The 25,292-nt window shown below is 36.9% G+C and overlaps 1 protein-coding gene across 6 annotated transcripts in view; it reads left to right on the forward strand.

Moving 5' to 3' along the window:
* Positions 1 to 25,292, forward strand: part of ASB5 (ankyrin repeat and SOCS box containing 5) — a 43,426-nt gene that overhangs the window by 12,275 nt on the left and 5,859 nt on the right. For 3 of the 6 annotated variants that reach the window (XM_057383330.1, XM_057383331.1, XM_057383332.1), the window contains 3 exons: positions 19,634 to 19,701; positions 22,871 to 22,950; positions 24,083 to 24,190. In XM_057383330.1, the coding sequence (XP_057239313.1) occupies positions 19,644 to 19,701; positions 22,871 to 22,950; positions 24,083 to 24,190 (246 nt within the window). In that variant the 5' untranslated portion in view covers positions 19,634 to 19,643. Of the gene's footprint in view, positions 1 to 640; positions 1,550 to 14,020; positions 14,399 to 19,633; positions 19,702 to 22,870; positions 22,951 to 24,082; positions 24,191 to 25,292 lie in introns of those variants that run through there. The other 3 variants (XM_057383334.1, XM_057383327.1, XM_057383333.1) reach the window with 3 other exon arrangements.

Raw genomic sequence — 25,292 nt, forward strand, 5'->3', positions numbered from 1 at the left:
GGGGGGGGGGTCCCTGCCTTCATTAGCAAATACCTGTCTTTGAAACGGGGACAGAATTCTAGCACTTAATACCTGCTATGCTATTCATTGAAGTTATGGTGATCTGTAAATGCAGTGACATTTGGATCATCATTTTTCCTGATGGACAGTTTCTAACATTCTGAAATGGTTTTTTCTGCACTGAACAAGAGAATCCAGGGTAGAATAGAAAGGTTTAGGATTACTGTGTGTTGAGAATTTTAAGTTAAAATTCCAGACACTGTTTTTGAATTTAAAATTAAATATAAAAGTTTAGAACAGGACACTTTTTTGTGCTGCCATGATTCTTTATTTTAGGATTATAGTTCATTTAGAAATCTGTTTCTGTCATGCAGCTCCTCAGTTTGTATCATGTTGCAGCTCAGCAATTTACTGAGCAATTACTCACACAATGGAATAACTTGTGTGTGACTGCTGATGACTGAGTAATAACTTTATGGTATAAAAGTAAATTAATTCTTAAGAAATCTGAGGAATTTAAATTCCACTAAAACTGGCCAGCAAATAAAGCCTTTAATGTCATAGGTTTAAAATAATATTATGCAGCACAATGAAATGTATTTCATAACTATTAGAAATTCTTCATACTGTATATTTACCATTGCATTTTAATTCATTTAATTTTAGATGATCCAAAGTCTTATGCATAAAAATATCTAGATGTTTGATTCTTGTCACCTGCTCTGAATACTGTTTTTTGTATAGTGCCTAAGTCTTTGTATACTATATACTTTCATTCAGACCAAGCAAAATAATAAGAGACTGTCAAAGCTGGTATACATTACATCTCTGTTTATTTATTAATATGTATTTCAATTATTTACTGATATGGTTCTAGTTTTTTAAGGAAGAAGTATTAGTCTGACATAAAATGAAATATCACAAAAGAGGAACTGTACTTAAGCAGCAGAACATATTTTAGCAAAAACAGATTATCTGAGTTTACCTAGTTTAGTACATGAATTGCAGGGTTTTATAATGATACTTTTGAATATATATTTTAAACATGTAAATAAATGCATTAGAAATGCAGAATTTGGAATGCAGCAGACCTTTTAAGTGGAACAAATACAATCCAGGATCTTGTAACCTGCTGTCCCACTTGAATATCACCGGGCTAGCAAGAGCGGTAGTGAACTCAATACTATGTACAGTATAAATAATCGTCATATTTTGAGCAGCAAGCATCATGACCTGCTGACATTTTCTTTCCTCGGGACCAGTTGTTCCCAAGAGTGCATGGCTGGAGCCATATGATCTTATCAACACATTTGAGAGCCAGACCCAAACACTGACAGAGATTTTGCTGCAGCAATGACTGTCATAGAAGAAAGTCGCCCTTTTGCACAGCAGTTATCCAATGTCTACTTTACTATACTTTCACTTTTTTGTTTTAAACTTTTTGTGAAGATCAGCCTTGCTATCCTTAGTCATTTCTACATTGTGAAAGGAAACCGTAAGGAAGCAGCAAGGATAGCTGCTGAATTTTATGGAGTTCCTCAAGGACAAGGTATATTTGTACATACTGTGTTATCACTACTGTTTGGGGATTTTGTTGTTCAGGTAATTATTTATCTGCTAGCCTCGTTTATATTCAGTTTTTCAAACTATATATGTGAGTGTATTTTATTTTCTGTAGCTGCTGTGTTTTGTGCAACAAAAATTATCTGTAGAAGTGTTGTTAGATTAAGTAAGCTTTTTTTTTTTAATTTCAGATCAATATTAAGTTCAGATTAAAACTGAAGTATCACAGCCAGTGTTGTGCTAGGAGAGAGGCCTATACTTATGGTGGCAATATATAAATAAGATTGCTGAATACTTCCCAATCTGGGACTATTTTCCCAATTGCTCCTAATGTTTGGCATATGATTATTTTGCACCACTCTAGTGAAAGTAGTCCAGATATTTCTAAGAATTATTTATTGATTAAAGTAWTTTTTTCTTGCAGTAATTTATTTGAGAAGATACATCATTAATAAGATGTGCTTGGCACATAGCAGGAACCTTAGTAACCCTCAGTAACCCTTTCAGGGTCAGGGTCAACTTCTGGGCGTCTGTATGGAAACACTTCAAATTTTACTGGGTTGAAAGCACTTGTGAAAATTCCTTTATCTATTCACACAAGAAGAATTTTAGCAGAACTGTTGCCCTAAGCTATCCCTAATGAGATACCATTTTCATTCAATTCTTCTGGTTTACAGAACACTCTCTCTTCTAAACTGTGGTGTCCTGGTATGTGATTGAGCTATGATGTTGCTCAGATTGGGATCCCTGCTACCTCACTTGTCTTTATTGTTCCTTGTATTCTGGGATAGCATCAAGTTGACTTAGGCCATGGAATAGGAAGGCTTGTCTTGCCTCTTACTGCTTTTGCTACTCATCCCTAGGTACCATGAATGTGGAGAAATAGTCCAAGTTAAATGTAAAAGGGAGGAGCTATAGAAATGAGCCCGAAGCAGTTTCAAACGCAAAAGATTTTTTCAGTCTTCAGTATTGGGACAAAAGCTAGATATTTTGTGTGGAAGCTAGATATTTTGTGTGGGAGTTAAAATTTGTGATCTTGAAAGAGAGGCTTAAATCCTAAAGCAGGAATTAGCTTACTTTGCAGAAGATTTACTTGAGATGGATTTACATCATGTGTTTTCTGCATGAGCTCTGAAACCCAGGGTTTTTACATCTAAGTCTGTTAATGACACCATTTGAACTATTATGCATGTGTGTGTTTATGTGTGAGTGTATGTGCAGGTATGTATGTAGATACTCACTACAGGATAGGAAGAGCACAGGCAGGAATACTTGTAGAGAATGGGGAAGGCCTTCTTGAAATCAAGAATTTTTTTGCCAGAAACTGCTGACTAGGTCTAAGGAAGCTTATTATGGGAAGACAGATGAGCTGTCAAAAGAAGCTTGGGAAGAACTAGAGGGATAGGAGTAACATGCATCATGCATTGTTACCTGTTGCTGAACCCAGGAATCTGCAATTCAGTCATTTGTCAAAATTGTCATCTATTATACCTAAATAAATGTATTATTAAGCATTCTAGTAGCTAGCCCATGAAAAAGATGAAAATCTGTCACTTGCAGGTTACTTTTTTGGTCAGGTAGCAGAGGTTTTTATTGATTTAAAGGATCAAACATATGGTAGAGTTTCTAGTTTTCTGCTTGGTTCATTAAAAGAAAATAGTTAATGCAACTATTTTGTGCCTCAGTTGTAGTTTTTACAGTTCAGCATCAATGTGTCTTCATTTTTCACAGTCCAGCTTGCAGTGTTTGGTTCTGGATTTGTAACAGTTGTAAGCACAAGTTCAGCTAGAGTTACATAATCTGCTATTCATCCTTTTGTGATTAACAGGAGCGATCCCTGCTCTTTGGGATGCAAATGACTCTCAAAATTATTATTTTATGTTATCTTTTCTATACTTTAGTTCTATGTCTGTAGAAGGAGGGCATGGTACTGTCTGAACTCACAGSACGTTGTGGGATTTGATTTGTTGGTGAAATACAGGGATGCTTCAGTAGGCTTATACAATACCATGTAAGAAAATACCCCTTAAAATTGGTATCTGAAAGATGTACAATAAGTAACATGAAGCATAAAACATCTTGAAACGTTACATCATAAAATTAAATACTGAGTATCCTCCCAATTAGTGATCTGTTCTGTGTTTTTTGTTCTGCAACAGAAAAGCTTTGGCAGAAAAAAAACAATGCCAAAAAAAACCCATCAAAATATAAAATTAGCCTGACATCTATCATTACCTAATTGAAGTTTATAGAATTTCAATAAGTAATTCAAATTAGAGGAATTTTCATTTTCATTATCTAGTTTTACCCTGATTACCTCCTCTCAAAATTCTGTTACTACTGGTATTTTAGGTTTGCTTTTAATAACAAAAAATTATTTCTTGTTTTTATAATGGCTTGGCCAGGACAGTGTTATAATTTTGAAGAACCTTTGGAACTAATGTGCTATTAGGCACAGGCATTCTTTCATACTTGCTAAATTGACCCCTTGAGTTAAGAAAAGCCTTTATTTTATGAAGTCTGTGTAATTGAGGTTGTTTCAGGTACAGAGCAGTAGGTTTTGGTGGAACTCTTTTAGTTTAACTGAAGGTATGGAGGTCAGTTCCAGAATGAGGTCCAGGGATCATACATTTCAAGGCTTACTTCCTTTATTTTGTCACTCGTTCTTTATTAAATATAAGGAGAGAGTTTTGCCTGTGTCATCTGCCTTGGGTGGTCTTGTCACTTCATGTACGTAGTGAAATGGGTCATACTTTGTTCCTTAATATTTCAGGAATATTTTCTCTTCAATTTCAATAGTCAATAATCTATGTTCCATCTATCCTTTGGATCTCAACTGTACATGAACAGCTGGGTAGTATCACAATAATGAATTAGAAATTATTATACTGTATATGTGGCATTGAAATATAGGAACTAGATCAATGTTCATCATCAGCTGAGAGCAAAAAAGTGCTTATAAAACTTCTACTAACTGTAAGTCACATTAATTTGTTTATGGAAATGATGTCTGGTAAAACTTTTCTTGTGTGCAGCTGAGAGGTACCTTCAGAGGTAAACTGAATGCTCCAGGATCGAATATACATGAGTTATCTGGCAAATGTTTGGCTAACCTGTTTTTAAAATGCTTAGTAACAGTGATTTCTGCAGCATTCTTATGCAACCAATAGCAGTTTTTACWGTTCTCGTCACTAAACAGCTTCCCACTTCCTCCAAGACTGACCTAAATCTTTATTTCTGCAAACTAAATACATGAAATATGATTGTTTCTCTCCATGTGTGAAAAGTAATCCATTTAAAGGCTATTGTAATGCATTTTTCCAGTTCAACTGTTTTTTTCTTTTCTAGAATGAAATAAAAGGGATTTAATTTAGTCTGTCCTCTTTAGTTTTATTATCTAGCACCTGGAGTTACTGCAGTTGCTCTCCTTTGGACTTGTGCCAGTTCATGTATAGTTTACAGACATCTTTGCTGATGTCTAATTTCCCATGTTAAACAGAGTGCTCCAGCTGAGACTTTATGAGCGTAACTGGGGGAACTATTACTTGTATACAAGTGGAACACTTATGTCATGTGCCATGTATATGGCCCTCTGTGAAATACCTTCTGGAATGATGCTGCCTCCTCAGCAGTACCGTTTTACAGATAGAGTCTGTAGCCTGTACACTGCATGTTAAAACAAAGTCCTGTATTGAACATTTTCTTTTTCCTCTCTAAGTATCGTAATTTGTACTGGCATTCAGCTTACTTCATGCTGTCTTGGTATCAGCCAATTTCTCCATTTTACTAATCTGTTTTGAATTGTTTCCCTCTGAGCAGTTGTAGCAGTTAAGTGTCATCTACTGCTCGTATAAAAATAAACACATGATTCAATCATTCATGGTATCAAAAGCCAGAATAGCCCCAAATGCAGGACAGAACTCTGCAGTCTTTTACACTACTTAAAGTGAATTGAAGACCTGTGTCATAATAAGCTGTTAGAGTTGAATTCTTCTTTTTTCAGTGAAGTCAGTGGTATTACTACCATAAAGAAATTAAATGGAAAAAGGATTCATTCTATTATAAAGGTTCCATTTGCTGGGGTATTTTTAACTTTGGTGTTAATTTTGCAAACACTTACTTGTATACAGTTGCCCCATTGATTTGAAAGGGACTGATTAGTTGTTTGGAGCCAAGTGCTTTGCAATCAGGGACTAGAGCTGTGTTGTAAATAGATTGTGGTGTCTAGTGTTTCTTTATTTATTGTTTTGGAGTGAACATTTACATATTCATTGCATTTAAAACTTTGTGGAAGTCAACATTTTATAATTTCTTTCTTAATGGATGAAGTCATAACAAGTGTATGTGCCATTTTAAAATTCTGTGCTCCACAAACTGATATACAAGAATAACCTAACTTCAAAACTAAATTTGGGTATATTTAGCTCCTTAGCAGGCTATATGTAATGACAGTGATCTGCACACTAGCATTTCTTCTCTCATGGTATTTCCAGATCTGTGAAGAGTTAATAACTCAGCCTTTTGTACAGCTGTTGCTGAATAAACTCTGGAGGGTCAAAAGCAACTTTTAGACTCTTCCTACTATACCAACTAACTGGTCATATCATGAAAGTGCTCTGTGTGTATGAGCACTGGCTTGGAGCTTCAGATGAGTTTTATAGTTTAGTTGCTTTAGGATGAAGTAGTGGTTCTGTGGTATGAGGTGATTTCACAGTGTGTGTATCAAATCTAAATAATTAATTTATTAGCACATGTTTTGGGTGTGTAAGATATAAACTCTGCCAACAAATACTGGTAACATCTCAGTTTGTATGGAAGAGTCTATTCTTTGTTACTACTGGCARCTTTATAGAAGGAGGCATAGTTCCCACACCTAAACGTTTTCATAAGGCAAAAGATGTCTATTTTATCAAAAGTAAACCTGATGCTTAGTAAATGTCAAGATGTATTTAGCTACAAGCGACAGAGAGAGACCATCTTATGAAAAGAATAATTTTGCAGAGGTTAACATAGCATAAACAACAGTCATGTGCATTTAGAGATACCTGGGGTCTGATAGACAAGCTAAGTAGTTGCGGGATTGTAAAATGATTTTTCTTAAGTACCCATTTTTTTAATGATGTCAACTCTCTTCACAAAAATTTGTATAAAATTTCACTTTATGCATAACTGTATAAGTTAAAGTCATTTGAAAGCAGAAATTGTTGTTACAGCATGGGAGAGAGACCAGTCTGATTCTTATTCATGCCTCAACTATGTTCCACGAGGTAAAAAATGGCTTCCAGGCGTAGTGTGCTTTCAGGGAGCCTTGTCCCTCGRGAGGTTTTGCCTGGCAGCCAGACACAGGACAGACAGCTTCCCCCAGGGGSTCTGCAAGCGCCCTGCCCCCATTCCTGGTGGGGCAGATGCCCGGATGCCCGGGAAAACAGCGCGCGGAAAAAACGCGCGGGAAATCACTCTATGGGAGGGCGAGGCATATAAAAGCAGCGAACTGCAACACAACGGGGGCCATTTTCCTTTGGGGTTCTTGGAGGGACCAGGGGCCCGCCTTGAGGGTCACCTTGGCCTCTCCCCGCTCCCTCGCTTTTCCTTTTTTCCCTGTGGTCCTGTCTTCCCTGTCCGCACCTGTCCTGTTCGTGTGCTCTGTTTTGCCGCTTCCCCGAGGCAGCTCGACACTGTGACAGCCTCGTGTTAGCTGTTTTCCCGACRGAGCTGCCGCCTGCAGCAGCCGCTGTCGTGGGTTCCGCAGCCCCAGCCTGCCCACAGCAGCCGCAGCTATCTCACGAGTGTGCCCGTAGCCACGGATTCGTCTTCTCCGCTGACGGGAGGGACACGCAGCCGTTGCTGTTTGGAAATCGCGCCCAGCCCGCCTCGGGAGCCGCGCAGGCTCCTCGCGGTTCGCAGCACACACGCTCCTTCTGCTGAGCTGACGTCCACGGGCTGCCCAGTGTACAGCGGTAACAATCTGTCTGCTATTCTGTCACTCTCCGTTTCTCCTTTTTCCTCTTTTCTATCCCCCCTTGGTAGGAAGTGATAGGAACACTTACCCTTCTTTATCAATAAACAGTTCTCGGATATAATATTGCCGCGTTTGCTCTTTATTTTTTGTCCAAGAAATCTATTAAAAGAATTCTTGCCGACTCCCTCTTTCCAAGCGGGACGGGACAGCATGCTTCTTAAAATCTATGCTATTTTTGTGGTGCAGGAGAGGTCGATATGCCCTGGTTTCCTCTAAGCTTAAAAAGGTCTACTCTTGAATGACTGTAGCAAATTCTAAGCTACCSATCTTTTCTGTATCTGCCTTTATTAGGCATAGCAGGAAAGCTCAGTATACTAAAACATCCACAGAATTGTGGTAGTTCTGAACTGGAGTCTCCATCTTCCCCCAGAGACTGGTAAATGCTATGAAGCTTTCTGTTTCTTTTTTTTTTCTGGTACACTGAGCACTACTTGGGCAGTCCCAAGAAACCACTCCTTAAAATACAGCTCAAAAATAGGCAGTAGTGCTGTGTTTCACTGTTAGAGATCCACTGTTTGGAAACACTGATCACATTTGGAGCAGTAGTGAATGATTAGAGCAAAGTTTTCATATTTATTTTATCCTAACAAGTTGCAATTGATAATGCCATTCAGCACCAGTTGTTAGGTACGGAAGAAAGGCATGAGGGATTTTCTCAACTTGCATTCCACTCAGATCACAGTTCTATTAATAAAAGCCATACAAGACTTCTCCCAGTTTCCTGGATACAATAGATTCATTTAGCAGTAACAGGAATATTGTATGGCATACCTATTCATCATATCACTTGGTGTAAGGCACCACATTTAGCATTTGCTTTTCATTTGCAGCACGTAAGCTAATGGTGTAAAAATGCTTAAGATAGTGTGAATATTTTTCTTCAAAGTTTAGAAGAGGGGCTTTTTTGATGGTGCTCATCACTTTCTCTTGTATGCCAAATAACTTTGCCTTGTATGACAAATGACTGACAAAGAAGAGTTGTACTTGAGAAGAAAGCCGGTAAGACACTTGCTCTGAAGGAAGAAAATGACACCACATAGCAGGCAAATACCAGGACCATTCTTTTTTGAAGAACATACTCTATCATAAAAGGGTTTTGCCCAAAGTTATGTGATGCAACTGAATTGGCCAGAGCCCTGATTAACTTGCAGAAACAAAAAGCAAGAACATCTGTTGGCAAGCATGTTACTTTTAAAACAAATTTTACTTTTTTTTACATCCCTCATCTTTAAGAAAATTTCTGAGGCTACAGTACCTTCCACTGAATATATATGCTGGAGCCTGTTTGCATGCTTGCCTCCCTGAAAGAAACTGATACAGCCTGTGGATTGATTTGTAGGAATTTTTTACCCTTCTATGTACATCAGGACCTCCTTGAGGTCCACCAGCTGCATTTGTTGGTTGGTTTCGTTCAGGTGTACCTTCTTGAAATGTATTTTTTTCTGAAGATGGACCTTAACTTGTCACCAGTCTAGGTCCCATTCACTTGCTTGAGGTGTACACTCTAAAATCACAAGGACATGCCGTTCTTCAATTGATTTCTGTATTTTTCTGTGTGAAGTGTATTATATGAAATAATATAAGCACAAAATGAACATTATGTAGTCATAATTTATGTAGCCTAAATCCTCGGCTTTTAAAGGTGAATAGCAATAAGACTGAAAGGCAATCCTGGAGCAATCTGTCTGCAAGGCTTTAAAGAGAGCTGGTGTTAAAGAAAATCTGTGGAAAACTGCAGGATTGGCTTGGGGCAAGCCCAGTTGTACCATCTGCACTGGTCTTTCTTGTACTGGTGGGGCACGAGGCTACAGGGGAAGACTAAAATAGCATGGCTGCCTGACCRTTATGTTCCTTCCTTCAGCCACAGGATTCTTATGGGCAGCGTTTTGCTATTCACATTCCTCCATTGTAGGGAATGTTCTCAAAGATTCGCAATGTAGTCGAGCAGCGAGTGAACTTGTGCCAGTTAGATGATGATGGCTTGGGGGGAATTGTGCTGCATTCCTAAGTGCTGAGCTCTGCTCATGACTGCAGCAATGCTGTCTGGTTGGCCATAAATCCTTTGTGGCGTGCTGCATCTGTTGCACTAGTGGATGATACTCTCTGCCATGTCTAGGGTTTTTCTGGCAATTGAGATGATCTCTCTCTTTGTGGCTGTTCTTTCACTGTAACTGGCTGAAGATTCTCTCTGGGGTGCCACGTACTAGTCCTTTGCTCACTATTGGATTCATGTCTGTGTGTTTCTTTCTGAAGCCCAGGCCTGCTTGGTAACTGATTTGCTTAGCTTCATTTGCATGACTTCTGTGATTTAGTTCAGTTTACATATTAGCAAATATTCTACGTTACTGCTGCCTGTCTGCATGAAGAGTCTGGCAGGTACACATTGCAAGTCCACAAGCCAAGAAATACAATAAATGTATTATTGTTCCGTATTTGACATGGGGGAGGCCTCACAAAAAGCCTTTGTCATATCAGAAGTTTAAATATTTTTTCAACTTTCAATTAGAATTCCCAGCTTCCAAGGATAAAAATCTCAGGGGAAGAGGTACTGGAAAATTCCTAGCCATCCAGCGCTACTGCTGCTAAATAATAATAATAATAATAATAATAATAATAATAATAATAATAATAATAATAATAATAGTGGCCAGCTAAGAGACAGTGATGAGATTGTATTAAAAGAATGTAATAGACTTTTTTAGTGCTTATAATGGTGTAAAGAAATGTCAATTTGTGCTTAAGTAACTAGTGACCATTAAAGTGTTTTCTACACCTGGATAATGCCTAAGCTTCTAGTTGCCTGCTAATGACTTACATCACTGCCATACTTGCCATGAAGTATGGCTTCATGCAAGACTCTGTTTAACAAACAGATAAACAAAAGTTGCTCCAGGCCATTCCCCATTCTCCTGTTAGAGCTTTATCCCTGTACTTTTGTGATGCATTCAAGTTCCGAATGTAACAGTGGCACCACTGTGGCCTTGTAGCATCCTGTTTTTGTCAGTAATTACAGTTCCACAATTCTTTCTAAAATTTGCTTCATCTTGGCATCTCCTACAGGGAGGAGTGTTCAGGACCTCTTCTGGTTCATTTCTGGCAGTGTCAAATGACAGGCCACTCCTGGGGTACTGGCCCTGAGCCACAGGGAGCCTGTCTGTCATTTCAGCTTCATGGTTGCAGTGTGTGGATCACATGAGCAGGAAGAGTCAGTTTCTAGTCCTGTTCCAGAATTTAGTGTGGCAGGTTCCACTGTGACCCCATAATAATCCTGGTCATAAAAACTGTAACCTGAAAGTATACAACAGTTTACAAGGTGGGTCATAATTTTGCTAGTTGAGAGGGTTGCACATAAAATACTGATCTGTGACATTTGAAAATGGTGCAATTTTGTCCAGTTCTTCCTGAGATAAATTAGTGTTTTAGGAGTTTGGGCTATATTTCATTGGACTGCATCATGTGTTGAAAGGTCAAGGGGGTTTTGAGTATTGGTGGTTTAATTAACACATTATTTGTGTCACCATAATTGCATCTCTGCTGCCTTAAAAACAGTCTTGAAAGTAGAATGAGTTCCCTGCTGAAAGGGAGGAATAAAAATTTATTTCTATTTTCATTCCCACCTGTTAAGAAGATGCTACCCCTTTAAACTCAGAGCTATGAGCTGACATGGAAATGTTGAAACTATACTAACATTTCTTTTTACAAAAATCTTGATTAAAAAGATTTTGAAAGTTTCCTTTAACTTCTGAACTTCTAAACTTTTTGAAAGTTTTCCTTTAAACTTCTGCTGGTTTATAGAATTTGAACTGAACTAATTATTAATGAAATGCAACATAGTTCTTTATTTTAAGCTTGTATGGTCAATTAGGTCAGAATTCCAAACTCATCAGTAAAATCCTCTAGTTTCCATACTCTCAGATTGTAGTGTCTTCCCCTGGCTGTTTTTTTAAAGTAACTCCATTGTTTCCATGAGTAACTGTTATCTAAATGCAGTTCCTAATTGCTAGTTTGCCAAGTCAGGGAAAATAATGGTCAACTGTATTTTTTACATGCTTGGAYGCCTACTTAGACTTCTACAGGTTTTCTGGCAGATTTTGGAAGTGTTTGAGGGTCTTCCTTAGAGAAAAATCTGAAGAACAGAATCTCAGGACTAAGCATACATAGTTTTGTAGTTTCGAATATCAACAGTTTTATTTGCTAAAGAAGTTGAAGGATACTGATTTTTATTTTGTAGCTAATGTAGTCCAGGACATAGATGTTTGACATGAGAAAGATCACATAGCAAGTCCATGTCACAGGTGGAAATGAAATAGCAAGGTCTTCACGTTCAGTGTATGATTTTGACATCATTTCAGATGACTTTTGATGCTGTTTTAACTTTAACTTTTTTTTTTAAGTGTATTTATGAACTGTTTAATAGGACTTTTTAATGGTTTTAGCCTGGAGGATGAATGGCCTAGCAGAACTTAGTGAAAAGTTGCTTCTAGAGTCCTGAACTGGATAAGCTTTGTCTCCTTTAAAGCATGAAAATGCATATTTTTATAATGTCCTCCAGAGTATTCAAAATAATTTAAAGAATGGCAAGCATCTACGGAATATCTCTGTGGAATAGAGATGCTTTTCCTAGAAGACATGCTTTGAAGGTGGAGGATTTAGGGGTGGTCTAACTGCGTTTGGCAGCCCAGTGTTTCCTGTGCAGCTGTCTGGATACGAGAGGAGAGGATGCTGACTCCTGTGAGGGCCTTTTTGAAGCCATGGCAGCTGTCTGTGAGCCTGCTGGGTGCCTTGCTGCTGCAAGTCACACCTCTCACGCTAGTAGGAGAGAATGGAGGCTGGAGTAAATGTGGAAAGCATTTGTATGAAGTTCTTCCAGGTTTGTATCACTCCTGTAGAAGGACCCAGCTTCATTCTCAGCTGACAGCTTCACCCACAAACCTTCTACAAAAAAAATGTAGGTTTTGTCTTCCCAGACTACTGTCAATCCCTGCTCTGCAGTTCCAGATGCTTTGCTAGATCCTGATCCTCACCACCTTCTCCTGAGAGTCCTGGAATTCCATTTCAAATGGAAAGGAAATCTAAAATGGAGATGAGCCTCAGAGCCATGGCAGGTACAAAAATTGTCAGTGCTTATTTCTCACAGGAGAATAATACTGGTATGTTTCTGTACAGGCAGACATGTACAATTCCTCTTCCAGTATTTATGTACTTGAAAGAAAGTAAACATAATTCTAGCATTAACGTGATATGTTTATAATGACCCATTTGTAATGAGCCATTTTGTGAAAGCTCTGTTTACGACTTACATGCAGAGTCTGATTGCTGGATATGTTGAAGTGTTTATTTCAGTCTGTGAGGTATTCTGGTTCATTGAACTAGATAAAAGCCAGGAAAAACAGTTGTCTGAAAGCAGCCTAACGTCTGTAAGAGTGCTGTTTTGTTCTGTCTTGTGAGAAGAGCAGTAGCCCACCTGCTTCTCTTCTGCAAAGGGTACAGCACTATTCCAAGTAAGGCAGCTCTCATATTGTAATTTCAAGGTGAAATTTGCACTTGCTCCTTCTTCCCCTCACCCTACCTAATTATAATCTTGCTTCTGATTTTCTCTTAAAGAAAACCAAGAGAGATATAGAAAATGTCATTAAATGTCTGAGCATTATTTCTGGATTTTAGGGATTAAGTTTTGTCAGGTACATGAAAAGAATAGTATTAGTGAAACTCAGTAATGTTGATTTACTTGTTAAAAATTTGCAAGTGGCTAGTTTATATATCTGTGGAAGAGGAAATTAGGAAAATGTAGAAGGAAATGCCAGGGGGTAAAGGTGGCATTTTAACATGTTATTATTACGGAGAAATCACTGTCTTTAAACATGATGGAATTTTATCATGGATTGCTTCTGTCTGCAGATTTCTGTTGTATAGTATCAGCCTGATACATAGTAACGAACAAACAATTCTAGCACTGTTTCRTTGGTTTTGTTATTATTTAAAAAATATTGTCTTGTGCTTCTTCTGACAAGAAGCCTTCCTTTCATAATGGGGTCAGACTTTCAAAATTACCATTTTATTTTTGGTAGTCAAAACATGCTTTTATTCAGGATGTAGTTTCTGTTGATTTAANAAAAAAAACAAAAAAAAAGCAAAATAAAAGCAAGGAGCAAACCACAGAAAACCAGGAGTGCTTCATGGTTTCATGGATTCTCCTGAATTATAAAATCACTCTTAACTGCACATTACATATGAGTAAAACCTGGTGCAGTAATAATTGTTGTTATTCTTAAAAGAATTTCCATTCTGATAAAATAATTTTAGCTTTCTGTTTTAGGCTGCTTGGTATTCAAGCAGCAAAGCACTTGAATACTTATGCTTTAAGAATCCGTTTCTTTTTTGGTGAAATGATTAAAAATTTAACACCTTCTTTCCATTTAAATMATGTAAATGGTTAAGACTCATGCTGTAGCTAAGCTGATTCTTTCTCTGCTTTAAAAATAGAAAATGCTGGAGCAGTCCTTCCCTTCCCCCACTGTGTAGTCACAAGYCCAAGCTAGTCAATGTTACTGAATGGATTTCAGTGTTGTAGCCATTCTACAGTAAGATACTTTGTGAAAAAGCAAAAGGAGGAAAAAAGGTTGTAGAAACTCATTTGTGGATGTTTGTCAGACCAGAGTACCTGCACCAATGACAGACAGGCTTTCCTCAAGAAACAAATCATGACAACAAACACTGCTGTTCAGAGGAGCCAGAATCTCCCMAAAAGACGCCTAGAAAGTGTAGGGGAGTGTCCTGCAAAACGGAAAGCTAGCTGGGGTATTCTGACCAGCCAAGGTTAGTATAGCAGCCATTTCAGAAATTGGGTACTGAAATACGCTGAGCTGACCCAATTTATGATGGTCTAGCTTTAAACTGATTTTTGGGGCTTTTTTCCTAGCTATAATGTAAATGCATGCTTTTGTTAGTGGCACTTTATTGTCTTGCATGGGTTAAGAGAAGGATACTGAGACTATTTTCATTCTTTCTGCTCTCTTTTCAGCTGATCTAAAATAGCATTTCTTGTTTATCTACCCTGTTTGTTTTATGCAAGTGTTTAAGGCTTGACTTACCCTGACTTTTGCTGTCCTGTCACAAGGTAACTGGATACTGAAGGTTAATTGTTTACTATGGGGAACCAGGGAATGAAAGGAGGGGGGGGAATAAACTTTACATATAACTTTATGTGTGAGGAGACTATAGATATGTGAAATAGGAGGAAATAGAACAACACAGGTGACATAATTATTTTCATGTACTCGGATACTAAAGAAAAAGATATAATTGTAAGGCTTTGGGTAGAGAAGTACTTAGGAGGCATTTAAACATTGATATTTTAAGCAATAAGGAACAAACTCTGTTAGAAGTGTTTAAGACTCCTATTGCCTGAACCACATTTTCCTTTTTTTTTTTTTTTCATAATGCAAGTATATAAAAGGTAGCTTTGAATAATTGCAAGAGACCTAAGAGGAATTTTTTTTAAGAGTGTGTAATATTGATGTTGTAATTCCGTGTAATATTGATGATGTCATAAAACTTACAGTGAAACAAAATCTAAATTAAGGAAATCAAACTTGAAATTCACAATAAGATGCAAAATTAAAAACTGGAGATGTTAAAATAGCGAAGGAAAGGAGTAGACAGTAGTGAGTTCATATGTGCATAAATGAGCTGTGAATTTACCATGTAAAGTATTGCTATATTTTATAGAAATCAGTTATTCTTAAAATACCTTTGATGATTTCCAGTAATGACAGTTTTAGAACTAATCAGTATTCAAAAGTTTAAGCACCAGTTTCCTTATCTTCCAATTAACCATTTGAATACAATGATACTGTATGGTTGCATTTATTCATCAGTTTTAATATACAAAGCATCTTTTGCCTATATGTTTTTCACTTCACTGTTTGGGCAAAGATTTTCTGACCTAAAGAAACTTCTTTTATGTAATTTTAGCTTTTTTAGGTTAGTAGTTTCCAAAAAAACTTGGACAATCTCCCTCAGGTGAAATGAAATTTCACAGCAGTTTGTCAACATTAGTACTAGCCACTCCATTAYATGGTTGAAGGTTAGGCTCTCTTGCTACTTTTACAAAGAAAGAGCAACAATTAGTCCAGTTTTGAAATACTCAGAGTCAAAGATGGACAGTAAAATGTTCTGAAGGATCCATCTTAACAGGGTCTAGCTACTTAGAGTCACGTTGACGTTGCCAGACTGGGTGTATAAATATTTATTGATGGACATCCTGAAGTACTGAGAGATTTCTGTTGCACGTGAGGCTTCTGATTGTTGCAATTCCCTTCAATAAGAAGTATATCTTTTATCAAGTCTGAAGGATATTTCTTTCTTTCCCCTGTATTTAATCCATGGAGGTATCCAAACCTGACTTGGCTCTTCAGGCACCCTTGCAGAGCAAAGGAAGAGAAAGTCATACTGCAATGCAGTCTGTAATTAAATAGGCAAATTGGAAAGTGATGCAGATGGTGGAATATATCATAAAATGGGATGGAAAGATGAAAGGCTTGAGTCAGAGCAGGAAAAGGCCTTCAGCCTATTGGCTTCAGGGATTGCAACCCCAAAATCACATGGATGTGACACAAATCACACAGCCCAGCTTTCCTGCACCATTTCTTACTGTTTATGAGGCTTGGGATTAGGCCCTGTGCTGCATTCACTCTCAGGCAGGCTGGAAAAATACTGAGAATTCTCAGCACAGTTTGGGAAAAAATTGCTTGTAGTCTGGATTAAAGCTAAGACTGTTTGAGAAGGAATAAATCTCAGAGTCTGAACTCAGCTCAGAATGTCCATAGGCCTTTTCTGTCACCTTCTATTTGGGAAGGGACTGAAATGCCCTGACTTTGTTTTAGTGACTTGTCCAAGGAAATAATAACAGCCAAAGAATATTACCAGCTGCTTCTCCTACTCAAATCAAATCAGATGTGGATCTAATAGATTACTGAATTTGGAGATTTGTGTGATTTTATACCTTCGCATTCTATCTAGGGCACACAGACTTTGCAAGCTGGTTTAGGCTAGAAAAATATCCAGACAGTTTTTATGCTTCAAGAAGATGGAAAAAACAACCCGTGTATGAGCAATGGCCATGGAGCTGTGGCTGTGCTTTCATGTGACAAGAGAAGGATCTGACACACTTCTCCCACGTGGGCAAGGCTGAGCTCAGAGCCAGCATGACTGCTGCTGCTCTTACCATTGGCATTGCCATCATGGTCACGTAGCATAATGTTGCTTCTGTTGAACCAAGCAAGCTGTGTTTGGAAATTGCTGTTGTGTTATTCTTGGCTTTTTCATAGAGTTCAGCAGCTCATGTTTCTGTGTGAAAAGTATGCTCAAGTGCAATGCCAAAGCACTCAAAATGTTACCTGTGCCACGCTGATGTGTCCATCCAGTGCATTCTAGCCTGGAATCTCACAGCACAGTCACATTAGCTGTGCTCTTCCACAAAGCCACAGCGTCCTTAGCTGTGCCACATGAATGATGTTCTGTGAATGCATTAGGTTTATACTCAGAAAAAATATACCCTGTTTGATGTTGAGGTTAGAAGGCATGCAGTGAATGGTAGGGAAAAGTGGTTAATGTTTTAATGTCCTTAAAATAAATTCCATTATTTTCTTTGCTTTAGCACCTATGTGTTTTAAGGCAAATCATCTAATGTAAAAGTTTCTTGGCTGCTCATGGTCATTATCTAAGGTTGAAATTGCAGAAGCTCAAAGCTCTCATAACCTCAATTAAACTGTGCTTTCAGTGTACACTCTAATGCTTACTCAGAACAAAAATAAGCTGTCAGAGTTTCAGCATTAAAACTCTGTCTCTTAGTTCCTTAGTTATCAAATAGTATGAATGGATGATGTTCTCATGATAAGTTCAGRAGGGGAGTTGAAGTATCCTTTTGTTATTGGGACAGTACCATGAAAAAGGCAGTAGAAAATTACCAATGTTATAGTGAGTTTATAGTTTGGATGACATGTCTTAGAGAGATCCTGCTAGATATGGAGATAGAAAAAATTTGAATACTAACTCATTCACTGAATGCAGCATTGGAATGGCAAATGAATGTGCAGTCACATAATGCAGGTACATTAGAGACAGAACCGTGTGGGAAAGCAGATTTGCTTTGCATGGTTTTTAGGAGTAGGAACTTAATTTGGAATGAAGTCCCCAAACTGTGAAAGTCTGCATTATGATAAACACTGGTAAGTGTACTGGTTTGGACCAATCAAGTTGGCATTGTTTGTGTGCATACATGCATATATATAAATATGTAATTTTTAGAGTATTTGAAATATTGAAATGAAATATGTAAATGCCACTTGAAATACATCTTCTCTTTCAGACATATTTTAATGATCTCCACCTTAAATTCTGATTATCTTGGAGCTCTTCAGTGGTGATTGTTGAAACTTCATTTATTAAAAAAGTGGCTTCTCTTTCTGGTCATATCTAATCATGATAGTTAAGCATCATCGATGTATTTCTTAATTTTTAAATCCTTCATTGAAGATTTTCTTCAATAGTTTTTAACATCAAATATCAAGTAGTTGACATGCTACTTTATTCTACAAGGGATTTAGATAAATGAGTAATTTTAGAGTGCCACACTAAAAATCTGTTAGAACTTAATTAGATACAAAATATTAGACACTTTCTACAACCGGAGTAAAATGATTGTGTTGATCTTGGAACTCTAATGTTGAAGAGTTTTTCTCTTTAGTTATTGATCCTGTCTGTTGCTTCAGTTGCCAGGAGCTGAAGCACTCAGAACACGTCTTAAAAAATAAAAGATAACAGTGCTGATCTTAATACATAGAGTTTGTTGGTTTTGCAGAAATAAATATTAGCTACAGCACTTTCCAAATACTCTGGGTTTCTCATCTTCCAGTATTGAGCTGTGTCAGGCTTCTATTTTCAGTTCTTCTTTGATGATAGTGCTTCTTCTGAGGACTGGGACTCGATCTATTTAGCTGTGTAGCAGTAATTCTGTAAAGGGCTGAACTCCAGTATAAGTACTCTCCCAATGAAATCAGTGAGAAGAACTTCATTTATTATAGTCATCCTTTTGAAAATCTAACATTTAATGTGCTTTTATAATGAGTTGGAAATTGTTGTTTTGTTGGGGTTTTTTTTTTTTGTTTTGTTTTTTTTTTGAGACTTCACAAATTTTTAGAAATAAATACAAAAGGAATTACATGACTGGAGGCAAAGACTATTGTGCAAATATTTTTACTTAGTATTTACTGCTATGACTAAAACTGCAGGAATGACTCAGATAATTGCCGGTTGATGTAAAGGAGTGAAGTCTGTAGGGAAATGCTAGGACAAGAATATTAATGACTTAGAAATGAATTAAAGTCAGAATTGCATATCCCTATTTTTGGACACTTTCACTGCTGAGAATAGCTATCAACACCCCAATTCAACAACCAAAGAATTTCACAGAACGTAATTGAAGGAATAGTGAACTACTAAAAGAAAAGCCATTCAGGTACAGATTTGAAACATGTTCAGAATTATCTTCGCTTTTTCTTTCTAGGTGTTCTGTGAGTAAATAGTAAAGTAACATAGGGACATTTGGCAGTGCTTCCCTTAAAATATATGTACTGACATTGATTTTTGAGGATACAAAGCTGTGTCTCTTTGCATGAGGTTTATAAAGGAGGAGTTTGTCCTGCAGTTTATTAATGTCAAGGTTCTCTTGATTTCACTGTGGGTTTCTCTTGTGTTGAAATTCCAGTTAATCTGTCTTGGAAGGCCAATGCACAGATACTGGCCCTTTGAGGTGTTATGTTAAAAAAAATCAGTGTGAAGAGTTGACAGAAAGGGATGCAGTCCTTTAGCAGAAGAAAAGAAACTGACAACTTGTAAACCTCATCTATTCAAAGCTATGTTTACTGAACGCTGGAAGTTCATATTACAGGGAGCTGCTTCTCTCTTTCCAAACATAGTTGGAGTGTACTAAGGACAGGCCCAGCTAGTAAGTGCAGGTTTTTTTATTATTAATTTTTTTTTATTTTCCAGATTGAAAGAAATGAGTAAAATTTATAATTGCAATTGGCTGGAAGTGCCATGGGGAGATGGAGATTTAGGTATCGTATAATAATGCATAATGTTTTTTTAAACTTCACCTGTTAATGCAGTGAATACGCTTTCTTGTTAATGCTTACAAAGCAATGATACTTTGTAATAGTTTGCCTTCTGGTAAACTATACATCAGAGAACTTGAAACTAATGTGGCTTTTATATACAGATAGAAATACTTCATATTCAGCATTGTCAGGAACAACATTGGTAGGGAATTATTGCATTATCAGTTTTGGAATAGACTATGTTTGCTAATACTGCTATTACAGACATAATGAATGAAATTGTATTTTTTCTAATGCCTTCTAAGTGAGAGACATTGTAATTGGTGGATTAGCAGAAGGCAGTAATCTAGGCAAAGAATTTCAGAACACTTTTGATGTTTATTTATAATACATATTTATATTGGACATATTCTTGTCTCTGTAGTATTGAATGATGAATTACTATCTATATCAACAAATCAGTTGAAATGTGAATTTTCTTTTTCCAAGCTTGGTTGGCACAAAGTGTTTCTGCAACATTTTGCCTTTTGATTTTATGTGTAGTAGACATGATACAAGTATTTTGCATTTAATGGATTTATCAGAAACAGCTGGCTGCTGAATGTCTCTGCCTGAAGATAGGGATATAAGGTGGGTCTAGGTGCAAACCAGAGCTTACAGCAGGATCTGGCATAATTTGATTATCAAATGTCATTGGAGTAATTAGTAGACATTCTTCTGATAAGTCCAACAGAGAAGGAGGTGATAGAAATAAAAGTTGTTGCTTTCACATCATACCTGCATCTTTGTTGTGTTTATACATGGATACAAAAAAGTCTGAAATGTAAATTCAGATTATATTTAATGAGAATAAAAGCTTCATAACCCTTATGATTTTATAAGACATTTTTCAATATAATTAGCTGTCTTTTTTTTTTTTCCTTTCCATTGAGTAGGACAAACTGTCGAGAGAGACATTCTCATCTGCAGAGATAGGGGGACAAATTACCAAAAGCAACCTCTAAACACAGATTTAAAGTTGAGGAATTCTTTGCAGAAGCCAGCAGGAGAACTGAATGGACGTAATTAACTTGAATTAGGACAATTCAAGTGCTCATTCAGATACTACTGCAGAAGAAGGAAAACATCAATCAAAATACTCAAAGTGATTACASATATCCAAACTACAGTAGAATGAATCTATCTGAGCTTATTGGGATGAGGCAGAAAACATTGATGATTTATCAAATTTGGGTCACTTGAAGGTTTCTGAGCTTAAGTTTTTTAATGTATAATAACACTTGAAAACCAAACACTTTGTGTATGGACTTTTTTGGGTTTTAAAAATTATTTATTCCATCAATAAGAATTTCAAAGCATTAAATAAACCTAAAGTAAAAAGTACAGGGAACAAKGTATGTGCATGTGTGTATGCATGCACACACAGGTGACCAGGGCTAAGTGCAAATAATTCTGACAGAATATTGGATGCTGGATCTTGCCAGTGGTCCATCTGCTTCCACACAAGAAGCTTCACACATATGGGATTCTCTGACATAATAAAAATCTCACTGCTTTTTTAAAATCAGGTTTATAAAGCCTTACTCTGGTATTTTTAAACTTCTGTGATCAGCTTTATGTAGTCTTATGGTAATTTAAATAATCATCTCTGCTTTTGATTTGCCACGTTTTGTATCTCAATAGTATTCAGTAGTGCTGAGTCACAAAGTTCTCTGTGTTCTCCAAGATGCAGTCATATGTTTGTAGAGGTTTTAGTCTCATTCACTAACACCAGTAGGAAAATGGAGGTTTTATTTAAATTTTCCTATTGTGCACTATTTCCTATGTTTTCAACTATGCCCTACTTTATTTTTGGGTTGAGCAGCCTTAATCTTTTCATCATTCTTGATGTACTTTGAGGAGGTTGTTTATAGTAAACAAAAGTGCACTTTCTGAAACAGGCTAGCAGACAGAAGGAGCCCAATAGGAAGCAGAAGCAGGGTCTATTTCTGGGGTGTAGTTTTCTTAGGGCTTAGACTGATAATTGCCAGTGATTGAGCAACAGCCTTCTCCTTTGAGATTCATTGCATTGGCAGTAAATGCAGTGGCTGCTCTGTGGGCAGTCCCTGTCCATGGCAAAGTCAAAGCCCTGCACTCATGGAACAGCCATCTGCCAATGTTACCAATTCATTCTAGGCTATTTCTACATTTCTTCAGGAACTTATCAGCTTGATAAAACTCATGCAAGTGATTGTATTAGTATTTTGCAGTTCTAGTGATTTTCTTCTTGCAGGAATAAATACTGATAATTCATAATACATTTTGAAGTTGTTTCTTCCTTGCACAGTCTCTCAAACTGTTTTTTCAAAATTCATACAATAAATCAGCATCAGTTCTGCCTGTAACCTTGACTGGCTAGAAGGGACCTGTCACTGTCATCTTCTAGAGGAAAGTTCCTTCAGCCAGAGCTTCAGGGTATCTGTGGAACCTGAGCTGGGAGTTACAGGGATGTGTGTGCGAAGGCAGGGTTGTTGTTGGGTTAGTGCTTTTTTCACCCTTCTCTTTTGGGGGTGATATATATATGAAAATAAATGCCAAACCTTTCTAAGCATATCTAATTATTTCAAGGCCTAATAGTTTTTGGAATGAGAACTTAGACTTTATATCTTATTTCCACTATGGTAATTTTTTTACTGTGATTCTCACTGTATTTCTCTCCTTGCATTTGCATAGTAGCTTCAAATAAATCTCAGCATACATAAGGATTTCCACATTGATTTTCATATACACTAGCTTCTTTGTGACTTCAGGCTGCTTTACACCTAGTTTGAGTTCAAATAATGCCTATAATGCAGCTACAAAGATTCATTACTTGTGTTAAAAATGAACAATGCAAAAATAGAAGTGGAATATGGTAATTAATTAATTTACTAAATAAGATTACTGATATCAATATCTCAATATTTTGTTCTATCAACCACATTATCATTTATTAGAGATGTTTACAGTTAATAATAGAGCACTTTTTTATTGTTTAGAAATTGATAATTTGAGATACAGTCTCTAAAGAGGAAAAATTATTTTCATAGGATCATTGACTTCATTCTGTGCATCATAGTTTCTGCTTTGCTCCGTGCATTCCAAACTCTTTCTAACTCCTATGGTTTATTCAATGAATGTTGTTATATAGGTTCTTGGGCAGATCGCTCACCTCTGCATGAGGCAGCCAGTCAAGGACGTCTTCTTTCCCTAAAGACTTTATTGTCACAGGTGAAGGCTCTGTTCTTACAATTGCTTTCATTTTTAATGTTATTTAATTTCTTTACATAGATTATTAATGCAGATTTAGTATGCTAAATATTGCTTTTTTCACTTGAATTTTTAAGAGCAATGCACATTTAGGAATTTTTCATATTGTAAGACATAAGCTAGTATTTGAAATATTTCTTCTATAAAAATATAATATTTTAACCTCCCCCCCCAAAAAAAAAAACCCAATCAGCAAACAAAGTTGTGTCTAAATTTATATCAGATTTATGTCAGTCTTCCCCTCTTACATGGTATAAATCAATATAGTTTCACTGCTTTAAGTCCTTGGGTACATAGAGCTAGTCAGGAAGATACCAGTTAACAGGAAGAACCCCTGAAAGATTCTGGCATTTGCAGTTGTCATTAAAAAAAAAAAAAAGTTAATAGCAAAGGGAGAGACTGTAAATGCTAAATTTTTATATTATACAATTGTCCTGTTAGCTATTTCAATATTGAAAAATTATACTATGGAATACATTTGATGAAAGCCAGTAGATAAAATTATTAGTTCTTAAGAATCAAACAACATCTACTGCAAATATTTCAAGGGCTTGGTGACTTTATCAACCCAATAAGTGGGGTTTTTTTGCYAAAATTCATAGCTTTGGCTATTTCAGGCTCTAAGTCAGAGGATCATAGAATCACAGGAGATTTCAAACTCAGGTCTTTGTGGGGTTTTAAAGATCACCAAGAGTGGAAATGCACCATCCTTCCCTCATCTGATTCTGGGTTTCACTGCCCCAGAATTTTTTTCCATATAGCTGCTTAAAATTTGCCATGTTCTGACTTGGGTCTGTGGCCTTTTGCCCCACCACTGTGCATCTCAACAATCTGTTCCCATCTTTTTTATACCCTTCATATCTTATGCCTATTTCTGATTAAAAAAAAAAAAAGAGAGAGCTTTTATTCTTTTATGCACTGATTGAAGATTCTTTCTATGCTCACTGTGGATTTACTTATTGCAAGTTGAGTTTTAAGCCTATTTAGAGTATTCTAAACAATTAATTTGAACATTAGTGTGAAGAAATTACTCTTATTAGGTTTCGTATGATCTTTAAATGTCATTCACAATTTAAATGTCATTCTATTTTAGGGGTACAATGTGGACACGCTAACAATTGACCAAGTAACTCCACTTCATGAAGCCTGCCTGGGAGATCATGTAGGATGTGCAAGAATCCTCCTTGAAGCAGGAGCAAATGTAAGGCTTTGGGTTTGTTTTCCTTTATATAAAGTCCACTGCTGACCTTGGCTTAACTGAGAAGGATATATTCCTTGATTTTAATGTTATTGGTCTCTATTGACCCTATTGGCTGTGTTCATCTCATGTAATGACAACTGCCAGATGAATGCTAGCAAATGAAAGTGATGGGAAGACACTGAGATAGTAATGAGCCGCAGTGAATCTGTTAGCAGTATTAATTGTGATATTTGTCTTCTAAAATATGGAATGCATTCCTCTACTTTACTGGATTCCTCTCAGAGTGGCTTTCAGGAGACTGTTCTTTTAATCTTCAAAATGTTGTCACGTTGCAGCTGTGTGCTCTTAAAATTCTTTGGTCTGAGTAGAAAAAAAAAAGCTGTCTCTTTTCTGTACTCCTGCCAGAAGTCTGACTCCTGGCTGTCTTCTCTTTTATCCCAAAACAAAAATGGGACTTTATAGATCACTTTCGCTGCAATGTCTGCTGACATCAGAGTTCAAGTGCATATCTTCCCAGATCTCTGATGTTTGTAATGGAAATATTTATTGTTCTTAAAATTCAGGTTTGAGAACCATGTAGAATACGTGTGTTACTACAGAAAAAAAAAGATACAGAGATGTTTCCAAAGCCAATTTCTTTCTACTTCAGCTAGCACAAGGATTCTGAAGATAAAAAACTATTGGAAAAATTTCATTTGGAAAATTTCATTTTCCCACTCGACTGGTTTTTAGCATTTCTAGTTGTTTTGGTGGGTTTGGGGAGTACATGAAAGAAGATAGGCCAGAGTCCCAGAAGGAGCCCTTTCCTCATACCTGTGTTCTTTCCTTTAGTAGTATTTGCCATCCCAAAGTTGCCTACTTTGTCTCCTTACTCTAACTGGAAATACTCAGCTGAAGAGGTTGGTATTGAAACAGTGACCCTATGGTGTTAGTTTTGTCTCCATCCTGTGAAGTAACCACACCAACCTAGAGACTAAGACTACAGAAGAAAATGGCCAATAATTCTCACATTTATTATGGAGTTTGCATTCTTACCAGAGCTGCGGAGAGAAGATTCTTTTATCCTGTTACTATGCAAASTGTAAATTTTCTGTATCAAGAA

Source organism: Malurus melanocephalus, unplaced genomic scaffold (genome assembly GCF_030028575.1).
Source record: "Malurus melanocephalus ecotype Western Australia unplaced genomic scaffold, MMel_1.1 scaffold_624, whole genome shotgun sequence".
Taxonomy (NCBI): Eukaryota; Metazoa; Chordata; class Aves; order Passeriformes; family Maluridae; genus Malurus; species Malurus melanocephalus.